Genomic DNA, 11,897 nt, shown 5'->3' with positions numbered 1-11,897 from the left:
CCCCTGACGCAGTTGATGAAGAAAGCCGTGGTCTTTCGGTGGGGACCCGAGCAGCAGGCTGCATTTGAGACGCTGAGACAGAGATTGTGCGAGGCGCCGATCTTAGCCCTGCCAGAGGGCGTAGAGGATTTTGTGGTTTATTGTGATGCATCCATTTCTGGGTTGGGCGCGGTACTGATGTAGAGGGGGCATGTCATTGCCTACGCTTCGAGGCAGCTCAAGCCTCACGAGGCGAACTACCCGACGCATGATTTGGAGTTAGGGGCGGTGGTTTTTGCCCTCAAGATTTGGCAAAATTACCTCTACGGGGTTCGATGTACCATCTACACGGACCACAAGAGTTTGAGGTACCTCATGGATCAGCCGAATCTAAACATGAGGCAGCGTCAGTGGTTGGATGTGGTGAAGGATTATGATTGCGAGATCCTTTACCACTCGGGGAAGGCCAACGTGGTGGCCGATGCGCTTAGCCGGAAGGCGGCGCCGATCAGGGACGTTTGCTTGAGGATGACCGTGGTGACTCCCCTGTTGGAGCAAATCCGGGAGGCTCAGCAGGAGGCTATCAAGGAGGAACATCGGAAGAGCGAGCGTGTGGTGGGTCAGGTTTCCTCCTTTAACTATGATAGCCAAGGATTATTGACATTACACCGTAGGGTGTGGGTGCCATATCACGGAGGTGTGCGCCAGACTTTGATGGAGGAGGCGCACAAGTCCCGATTCTCTATTCATCCCGGGGCGACGAAGATGTATAGGGATCTTCGTCTAGATTATTGGTGGCCCTGCATGAAGCGGGATGTGGCATGGTACTTCGAGCGGTGTTTGACCTGCAGGAAGGTCAAGGCCGAACATCAGAGACTGCATGGCAAGATGCAGCCGTTGGATATTCCACTGTGGAAATGGGAAGATATCACGATGGATTTTATCACGAAGCTTCCCAGGACCGCGCGTGGAGTGGATTCGATTTGGGTCATCGTGGATAGATTGACCAAGAGTGCTCATTTTATTCCGATTCAGGAGAGCATATCGGCCGAGAAATTGGCCGACATATACATCAGGGAGATCGTGGCGTGGCACGGGGTGCCAGTATTGGTGATCTCGGACAGGGATGTGCGTTTTACTTCCAGATTTTGGAAGAGATTCCATGACGAGTTGGGCACTCGTCTGCATTTTAGCACCGCCTTTCACCCGTAGACAGATGGTTAGAGCGAGCGGACCATCCAGACTCTGGAGGATATGCTGCGGGCATGCGTGCTAGACTTCGGTGGTAGCTAGGATACCTATCTTCCCCTGGCCGAGTTCTCATACAACAACAGCTACCACACGAGTATTGATCGTCCTCCATTTGAGATGTTGTACGGACGAAGGTGCAGGACCCCGATATGCTGAGGTGAAGTTGGCCAGAGAGTCATGAGGAGCACCGAAGTGGTGCTCAAGACGACCGAGAGGATTCAGCAGGTCCGGAGCAGGCTTCAGACTGCTCAGAGTCGGCAGAAAAGTTACGTCGCCAAGCGTCGATCCGACTTGGAGTTTCAGGTCGGGGATATGGTTCTCCTGAAGGTGTCGCCTTGGAAAGGCATCATTCGATTCAGGAAGCGGGGCAAGTTGGGCCCGAGATTCATCAGACCGTTCAGGGTTGTAGCCCGGGTGGGCAAGGTGGCGTATAGGTTGGATCTGCCAGCCGAGCTCAGCCAGATCCACAGCACTTTCCATGTTTCTCAGCTGCGAAAGTGCCTAGTGGACGATTCAGCGGTTGTGCCATTAGAGGACATTCAGGTTGATGACAGCCTGAATTACATTGAGCGCCCAGTCGTAATCCTAGACAGGAAGTCGAAGGATTTGAGGAACAAGAGGGTGGAGCTGGTGAAGGTGCAATGGCAGCACCGCAAGGGTTCGGAATGGACTTGGGAGCCGGTGGATGAGATGATGGAGCATTACCCCGAGCTGTTTCAGGATCGAGCAGCAGACTTCGAGGACGAAGTCTAAAGTAAGTGGGTGAGATTTGTAGCACCTGGTTCCTGGTACGTAAATCTTATTTGAGTATTTCTCTTCTTTTAGCCTTGGACTCAGCGAGTCACAGGTCCGACTCGCCGAGTAGATGCGGGACCCGGGACACGTTTAAGTTGTCGACTCAGCGAGTCCATATCCTGGACTCGGCGAGTCACAACTGTTGGATGAAACCCTAAGTTTCAGGGGTTTGCACCCTATTTAAACGACATATCCGCCCCAACCTCGCCCCCATTCACCCTCAGAGCCCTGTATCTTCCTTTAGCCGTGCTTCCTTGTGAGTTTGAAGTGTTTTTGTGGTATTATTGAAGTTTTTGAGGGAAAAAGAAGAGGGAATCAAGAAGAGGAGAAGGAGGTCAAGCATCTCTGTGTCATTCCAACGTTTCCCCTAAGGTATAGCTCGTTTCCCCTCTGTTTTTAAGCTTATTGTCCCTTATAGCTCTATTAGAGTCCTTTTTGAACCATTTCCAAGATTGTGTATGCTTGAGGGTGCATAATAAGTTGATTGGCCTCTAGATCTAGGCAAGATTGAGCTCCAGGAGCTCAGATCTGTTAGCTTTATGGACCGATGTTGCTTGTTCACCCTAGATCTACCCTTTTGAGGCATTTTGAACCCTAAAATCCATATTGGTGAATATCTAAACGTAAAGTTGGAAACTTTACGTGTGAATCGTGTCCTAGAAGCCCGGATCTGTGAATGGAATGGACTGGAATCGAGCAAATTTGTGTATTTAGTGGGTGCATGGCAACAACTCGGCGAGTCGTTCATGTGACTCGGCGAGTCTGTTCGCGAGTCTCCGAGTTTGTCCCCTTTTCGTAGTGTCGAGTGAGCAGTGAGTCACGGGGTGTGACTCAGTGAGTCGGAAGCTGAACTCATCTATGGAGGTACTCGGCGAATCAATGCCCTAACTCGGCGAGTTCAAGGCAATCTCCTTAGATCAAGAACAGACTCGGCGAGTTGTTCATACAACTCGACGAGTCTTAGCATAACTGTTCATCGGATGAAGATGAACTCGACGAGTTGTTCATACAACTCGGTGAGTAGGATGAAGGACTTGAGTATCTGTTAAGAAGGAGAACTCGTCGATTCGTCGCCTAACTCGACGAGTACGAACGGGATTCAGGAAAAACGTTTGGGTAGGGACTCGGCGAGTTGGAAAGCCAACTCGGTGAGTCGGGTCAACTGGAAGTTGACTCTGATTTTGACTTAGGTCATGATCAGGGGTAAAATGGTCATTTTACCCAAAGGACAGTTAGCAGTGTTTGATTGAGTATGTTGTGGGAATTATAGCCGGAGGATTTCCGGAGCAGCAGCAGCAGCATTAGACAGTGAGTTCCCGCTCAGATCAGCAGCTACTTCGAGGTGAGTTACCTTCTAGTAGTGGTGGGTCTACGGCCACAATGCCGACCCACCAGTAGGAATTGTATGTTAGATGATTGTCTTTGTGATATCATCTAGGTTGTTACTATCTGATATGTTATATGCTAGCATGATATGTTATATGTGATAATAGTAGAGTTCGGTTGTTAGGACCGGAAGGTAGTCAGACACCCTAGAAATGTCTGACAGTACGTGATGATATGTTTGCATGCTGGCCTGTTATGTTATTTGTGATAGTGGTAGTAGGAGGGGACTAGTCCCCGAGGGTCGGTTGTTAGGACCGATGGGTAGTCAGCACCCCAGAATGGCTTGACATGGGTAGTCAGCACCCCAGAATGGCTTGACACGGGTAGTCGGCACCCCAGAATGGCCGTACCGGGTAGTCAGGCACCCCAGAATAGCCTGGCAGTATGCGTGTTATTTGTTTGTATGGTATGTGGTACGATGGGGGAACTCACTAAGCTTTGTGCTTACAGTTTGCAGTTTTGGTTTCAGGTACCTCTTCGTCGAAGGGGAAGGAACCGGCGCGGTAGCGGCACATCATACACACACACACACACTGGTTTCCGCACTTACGAGATTCTCTGGGATTTATACTCTGATATTTTGATGGTTGTACGATTTGACTTTTAGACATGGTTTAATTTTGTTATGGCTTGATCAAACAATGCTTTTAACTATTAATATTTTCTCAAGTAATGTTTTTAAAACGAAATTTTTGGTCGTGAAATTTGGGTCGTTACAAGCATGTTTAATCCTTGAATAAATAGGTTATTCTAAATGTCCATAGTCGTTCATAGTTGTGAGAGTATCCATGAGGTAAGACTAATATGAGAGGATTGGTTGATTTTCAAGGAGATGAAAATAGCAAGAGTTGTTACCTACTTCGTAGATACTTGATTAGGAGAATAAGTATTGGACCTAACCCGTATCAAAATCACTTTATGGATCGTAGTCGTGACTGATGTTTTGATCAAGGTTGTATCTTTGTATTCTTAGACCTAAGATACATATTTGGGACTTAAATTGTAGGAATTGTTGTGTTTTGACTTGATTTAATGTTGTTATGTGAAAGGCAGTCATAAGGGCCATCGTTAGGTATGACATGAACTACATTGATGGGCGTATGTAGTCAAGATGGGATTTGTCCCTCTTATTTGTTGAGAGTTAGACATCTAAGGCCTTACTCAAAGTTGAATACTAAATGAGATCTATCGTGATGCATATCTCATGTTCAACATGATGTCTGAGACAAATGAATAATTGATATCACACCTTTACTAACAATTATAGCTCAGAGCTCCTGGAATTGGTTGTTGATGAGATGACACCCTTTATATGTTGTTAGGGGTAGTAACCAGTTGTTAGGGGAATAACCAGTTGCTAGACGTCAGCTACTGTTTATGTCAGCCTGTAATGAATCATGTTTAAGTGGGAGATTGTTGAATCTATATGACCAATTGAGTGACATTGATAATAATATATGATCCTATAGGGTCAAACCTTTATCAAGTTGACACATTTTGTATATTTATTATTAATGTGATTCTTAACAAATAATATCAATTCTTGTATTTTAATTAGGGAATAGTTATTTTTTGTGAAAATAATAATTATAAGAGAGTACAACTAGTAGTATTTCATATGGTATGAATTAATAAGTCATGCACAACCTTTTAGACTAGTTGGATTCTTTTTCTTTTACCTAAAGATAAAGTTTATATTTTATAAACTTAGAGTTTATAGAAAAATTAAAGAATCCTCCTCTTTTCAAGAGGTATAACCGAATTTATTAAACAAATATGGAGGTTACTTTTCAACCTCCATGCTTTGTCTCCCCATGCTTCTAAAGGCTACAAATACTTTATAGTATTTTATTATAAGGCCCTTACCTTGCATTGAGTATATAAGAGTGCCTTATGCATGAGAAACTTACTCTTCTTTCTTCTCTTTCTTGCCCTCCTAAAACTATGAGTTTTGGCTCTCCAAAGCACTCTCCCTTTTGAAGCTAGTTGTTAGTGTTTAAAGTATCACTTTGTGTCTTCCTTTAGTGCTTATATTCTTAAGCACTTAAAGGCTTAAAGAGCAAAGTATTACAAGAAGAAACCAGCATTCCAAGTGCCTTACTCTTGATGGTGGATACGCATAGAAAAATTCTATTCTTGAATTTTTGTTATCTTCATAACACCCTAGAACCAAATGGGTTTAAAGAATTCAAAGGTTGTCATTCTAAAAACTCTTTGTTTGTTTTTATTTTATTCTAACCTTTATAAATTGATCCTTGATGGTTTGGTTTGGTTATAAACTAAAAATGAACTTTTTATTTTTTAACGCTTCCGTTGACCGTGTTTTATGAAAAACTAACTTATATTTTGTATCAAAGCCCATCCAAGTTTGCACTAATGAAATTGATATCTATATTTTATGATAGTTATTACAGTTATTACATATTAATATTATGTGGAATTTAATAAAAAATGGTCAAAACCATAAAATGCAATGTGGAAAAAAAAAATTAATAACTACAAAATGACATGTGACAAAATGTATGAGAGTATGGCATGTAGCAAAAACAGTTTGTATTTATTAGACTAGATACAGATGGAAATGTCATTTTATCAAGAATTTGAGAAAAGTACTTGATACCACTGACCATTTAACAATAACAATGCAAAAGAAAATACCGAGAGCATGAATTGTATTCTTTTGTTTGATATTGTTGGCCTAAGTATCAAGTCATCAATACAATCTTGATAGATGAATCATGTTCGATGGTAAACGTCGGTGCATGGGCAACTTCCTCATCCCAAAATTCTGAGTCTCCTATTACTGCTTTTGTTGTTTGCACCAGAGCATCTTCACTTTTCCTAGGAATAAGTTCAGCACCTATTCTATTTCCAGCTGTCTCTATAAGATTGAACCCAAATTGATCTAAGGAAATCGAGATCACATTGTAAGTTGAATTCAAGGATGCAATGTGCCTCAATGAATTAAAGGAAACATATTCTACATGTGTCACATTTTCCAAATCCAATTCTTCATCATATTCCTGCTCCAGTTCTTCATTAGAATCTTGCTCTAGTTCTTCATTAGATTCCTGCCAAAGCTCAAATGGAGGATCTTCATTTACCTCTTGCTTGATGATTATAACAAGAAACGGAATTACGTTGAAGGTAACAACGCGTATTAAGAACCCACAAAAGTCATTGTACCAATCATGTGGCAGACGCAATGTAAATGAGTTCCCTCTAAACAGCCTATCTATAGACCCTACTGGAATCTCAGGATGAAGAGTAACACTGATAAGGTGATCTTCAATAGAATTTCCCTACCATGGGAAAAACGTTAAGTTATGATTCTTATTAGAAGCTGGAAAATAGAATTATATGGTTAAACTTTTGGCATATACATGTTATTCAAAATAATTATATTATTAGCATTAACTATGAAATAATAGTTCTTACACTAAGTTTATATAAAAAAAAACTTAATTAATTTGAATGATATTATAAGATAAACATGTATTAAAATCACATTATTCAATGGCCTCTACGTACTCTGTGACTTCTTACTCTATGACTTCTTTGTAAGTAACAAAGTATAATTTATAATTTATGTTATTTTTAACTTATTATTTTTAATTGATATAAAATACACTTTGGACAAATTTCAATTATTATAAAAAAAATTGGATATTTTTTAGCTAATCTAACATTCCAATTTAAGTTTTACATTTTATGTATTTAGATCCTTTTAACCATTTGAAAAACAAAAATGTTTTTGAACAATTTGTTTTTAAGTTTATTTGATATTTTAAATTAAGTTTTGCATATAATACCATACTTAATTTGACAAATTAAATATATTATAATAATGATTCAAAATGTTAATTTAGATCTTGCATTTAACATCATATTTAAATTGAAGGATAAATAATAATATATTAATAATTTATAAAGTCAAACTTAAATGAAAAGTTTTATATTTAGTAAATTAAGTAAAGTTAGAAGTTAAAAAGTAAAGGAGGTTCAATTCAATATGGTTCTAGTCTTTGGATATTTTAGATTTATCTCATATTTTGGTTTATATTTTAGATTTATCATGATATTTAAATTAATATTTTAAATATATTATATTGATATTAAAAAAAACTACCATCAATATGATAATATTTCATAACTAATAACATATTTGAATTAATAGAATAGATATATTATGTTTAAATTTGAATATTTTGAGGTTTCAAATACATATATTCTAAGTAAAATTGTTTCTTTTATAGTAGCCAATGAGGGTTGTTCGTATTAAAACTATATAAAAAATACTTCTTTTAGTGTAGATATATAGATTTTTGGAATAAAGATTGAAACACCAAAAGTGTACAGAGCCAAACCTTAAGCATGGAATCTAGTAACATGTAACCAGCTGCTAAACCTACTTCGTGCGCCCCAAAAAGCGAGACTTTCCAAAGCCATTTACAGTTATAAGTATCTCCAAAGGTTTTAAGTGACTTGCAATCATCTGCTTTAAGAACAGATATGCTTGATGGGAGCTCTGATAATTTTACAAGGCATGTGCAAGATGACACATCCAGAAATTTGAGCCGAGGAATTCGCATTAGACCAAAACTTAAGCATGAAAAGTAATTTCCTCTTAGATCGAGTTCTTTCAAGTTGGGTAACTCCCAAACAGCAGAGCTCATGTTTTCATCCCCCAGTTCACAGAAACCGAGATCCAACTTTCTCAGGTACTCTCTGCGAAAAAAACGAAAATAATGAAAATAACGTAACTGTATGTTGTTCAAGTTTGATAACTCCCTAACAGCAGAGCTCATGTCTTCATCTCCCAAACTGTCCATCTTCTGTTGGATCTTTGAAAGCTTAAAAACTCTAGGGCACTCTGCGAATGAAAGGGTCTCGATTTTCTTTAGTCGGGTAATAGATGGAAACTTCTTAATACCCTTGCAGTCTATTATAGATAAGCAAACAAGCTTGTCCAAGCCTCCAAATGATGAATGAATCTCTTTTAATTTCGGACATCCATGAAGCTTGAATATTTCCAGAAGTGGAATTCCATCAAAATTTGGTGTCATGACCAGGTTTTTCAATTGCCAAAGTGTAATCATCTTCAAATTTGGCAGACACTGTGGTATACAAGTGCAAATAAGTAAATAATGTACTAAGGTACGTGATAAGAGTTTAACAAAAATCAGAATGGAAACCATTAATTTGAAGTGTTTGATTGTTTAATGCGTCTCAGTCACATACTATTTCTATATGGGGTCATAAATAGAAAAAAAAAAAAAAACTAATTCCTTCCATCTTTGAACTATAATATTTTTAGAATTTCAAATAAAAAAATATATATTATAATTAAAAAAAAAATATATATATATATATATATATATATATATATATATATATATATATATATATATATATATATAAAATTAATCTATATCTAAAAATCACTTGATAAAACAAAGAATATACTTTTAAACCCAAACTGACGGATAGATCGATTTAATAAACAAAAATATAGATTTAAATTGAAATCTTACCTATATAACAAAATAGTATTTACTTTCAAAATGCAAAAGTAATTGTGTATGTATGTTTAGACAAAACTATAAGAGGTGACAAAGCTATGTTTAGACAAAAGGGTAACTACTATTTACTCTTTGGATTAAAGTCTATAAATCACTATCTATTTTGTTTTCATTTGTGAATTGGATAAACAATAAGAATTACCTTATAACCATTCCAAAGTTGGTCTTGGATGGCATACTCTAATACCAGACAACAAAGCGCCCTTGGTGGAAAGTTATTAACCGACGGATTTGCAGGATCACCTTTCCATTGAATATAACGAAGGTTCCTCATGTTTGCAAGAATAGGAGGAGGTTTTGCCTCTCGAAAGCTACTATAACCAACTTTTATTGCTTCAATCATGTCAAGTTCCTGTCAAAGAGGAACACAAATGGTGCCAATGTTGAGCTAAAAGTGATGGTTCATACATATATCACACAAAGATCGATTAACTCTTACCATGGTTGCATCCATAGCACATATTGTAAGAACATCTTCCTTCTTCCAAACTCTACTATGCTTTTCGGGATTCCTAGGGTGTTCCCCTCTAACAATGTAGTGTCCCATTTCTTGCAACAGATCATGCATATCGAACCTTCCATCCAAAATAGTTATGAGAGCCTTTTGTCTCAACTCCTCTACTCCTATAACAGGATCAAAACCATTAGCATCAAGCATCTCCATTGCCGTATCTTTCTCCACCCACCTAAAAAAACACGCAATATCAAGAAACAAGTCTTTCTGAACCTTTGTAAGTCCATCAAAGCTGATTTTTAGCTTTTCCAGAATCTTATTATCTGGGATCTTTTTTAGTCTGGCTAATGCACTCCTCCACTGATCAATATTTTTGTCACAGAGAGAAGAACCGAGAATTGTAAGTGCCAATGGAAGCCCACCGGCATAAGAGACCACCTCTTTTGAAAGTTGCTGATCATAATCTTTCATAGGCATGGAACCCCGGAATGCATACTTGTGAAAGAGCTGAATAGCCTCATCAGCATTTAACAAGCTAATATCATGTACCACAACTTCATGAGCTTTTAATAAATGCTCATCTCTGGTTGTGATTATTATTCGACTTCCTTCACCGAACCAATCAGGCGATCCAGCTAAAGCTTCTAGTTGGTCAAGGTGATTGACATCATCAAGAACAATCAAGACCTTTCTATTACGAAACCTCTTATCTATCAAGCTTCTTCCTCCCCCAATGCTCTTCCCTTCCATCTTTTTAAGAATTTGTTTCTGCAATTTTTCCAAACCATGCCTGCTTGATTCCTCTCGAATATTTGCAACAAAGCAGCAACCATCAAAGTTTCTATAGATTTCATCATATATAGAAGATGCAAGAGTAGTCTTACCACCACCTCCAACCCCCCATATTCCAATCATGTTCACACCACCCAACCCAATTTGTAACGCTGATTTTAAATGTTGCACGCGAGCCGCTATTCCGATCAGCTTCTCATTTGCACTTGAAGTTACTAGCTGCAACCTCGATGAAATATTGTCAACAATTTCTTTGATAGCCATTGATTCATACCTACATATTGGATTGGATATACAAGGATAATTAAGGCATGATCACACTGACAAAGGAGAGAACTCGTTGTCATGCTTTAATTATGAAAAAAAAAAGGAGGAGACATATAACCGCCCTTTATACTTCAGATTTAATATAAAATTGTAAAGTTAATACCACAAGTAGTTTGTAGCAATATTTTTGGGAATTATTGAGTAGTTTCAAACAGAAAAAGGTGAAGGAAGATGAATTTGTTGTTGTAGCTTCAAGCAAGGCTTTATGCCGTTATGTACAGAATTTAAGGTAAAACTCAACGTCATATAACTTAATATGAGCTTATACATAATCTGAGGACTTGAGATATCTTTTAACCAACCCAACTGACCAATTGATCAAGTCAAAGCCCGTGTTTTATCAAGGTGATCAACATCATCAAGAATAATTAAAACATTTGTATAAGATCTTATAAGGGACAACCGTGCAAGGATAAATGTCTCTCTAGATCAAACATATCTTAAGCATAAAAAATATAAAATAATAAAAGATACCCGTTGGCAATGTTCTTGGGAACCCATCCAGAGAGGTTACTTGCATCTACAAGTGCTTTTCTCCAAGATTCAGCTTTTTTTTTGTTCCTCAGCTCATGTTTGGCAAATGCCTCTCCGTATTTCCGTTTTTGTATTCGCACTTCAGACGGATCCACATCATAAAATATGGGGATCACAATTTGCCCTGTCATGTCCTTGCATTTCATAATATGTGTTAGTTCATCCAAGCACCAGGTTGAATCTGCATAGTTTTTAGAGAATATGATGATGCCAATATGTGATTCCTCAATAGCCTTCACAAGGGATGGACGGATCGATTCACCCTGACGAAGCGTTTCTTCGTCCTTGTAAGTGTCAATTCCTTGTTGTACAAGAGCTTTATAGAGATGATCGACAAAAGTCTTCCGAGTATCTTTTCCTCTAAAGCTAAGGAAAACGTCATGATTCCATGATTGAGAGGAAAGGGCTGGAGGCAATGGAGAAGATGATGATGAAGACGCCATTGATAAGTTGATAATGTGTTGAGATAGAAGGTATGTGATGTGGTTTCAGCACCTCAATGAAATGAACTATACAGAAAAGAGAGAGAAATGTTAGTTTCCAAGAGAATTCCAATTTACCAGAAGCTCACGAGATATCTAAGTAATGACATGTTGATTAGTTGATATATATTAAGAGGTGATTTTCCAAGAAATTTCCAATTCACCAACAGCTAAAGAATATCAAGTTGACATTTTTGATATAAAGTGTGTTGACTTTACATTGATGATATAATCATATGATTTTTATTGCAAGAATTGATAACTGTTGAATTATTTTAACCAATATACACAAACAAATGTGATTTCTAAGAAATT

The 11,897-nt window shown here is 38.2% G+C and overlaps 1 protein-coding gene across 1 annotated transcript; it reads right to left on the bottom strand.

Moving 5' to 3' along the window:
• Window positions 1-5,887: 5,887 nt before the first annotated feature.
• Window positions 5,888-11,674, bottom strand: LOC111907761 (disease resistance protein Roq1). Its single transcript, XM_023903570.3, has 5 exons — window positions 11,041-11,674; window positions 9,433-10,513; window positions 9,136-9,345; window positions 7,779-8,528; window positions 5,888-6,713 (listed from the first exon to the last, which is right to left on the bottom strand). Exons 1-5 carry the CDS (start codon window positions 11,541-11,543, stop codon window positions 6,117-6,119), a joined length of 3,141 nt encoding a protein of 1,046 aa, XP_023759338.1. The 5' UTR covers window positions 11,544-11,674; the 3' UTR covers window positions 5,888-6,116.
• Between the last annotated feature and the right edge of the window lie 223 nt (window positions 11,675-11,897).

Source organism: Lactuca sativa, chromosome 8 (genome assembly GCF_002870075.4).
Source record: "Lactuca sativa cultivar Salinas chromosome 8, Lsat_Salinas_v11, whole genome shotgun sequence".
Taxonomy (NCBI): Eukaryota; Viridiplantae; Streptophyta; class Magnoliopsida; order Asterales; family Asteraceae; genus Lactuca; species Lactuca sativa.
Note: the sequence above shows the minus strand (reverse complement) of the source record. Positions and strands in the feature narration are given on the sequence as shown.

Bases quoted from the DNA above. Each gene is read 5' to 3' on its own strand.
- LOC111907761 (XM_023903570.3), bottom strand. From the start codon at position 11,543: ATGGCGTCTTCATCATCATCTTCTCCATTGCCTCCAGCCCTTTCCTCT. The intron at 9,346-9,432 runs GTAAGAGTTAAT...CCTCTTTGACAG, and splicing joins GTGCTATGGATGCAACCATG to GAACTTGACATGATTGAAGC. The intron at 6,714-7,778 runs GTTTGGCTCTGT...TTCCCATGGTAG, and splicing joins TACTAGATTCCATGCTTAAG to GGAAATTCTATTGAAGATCA.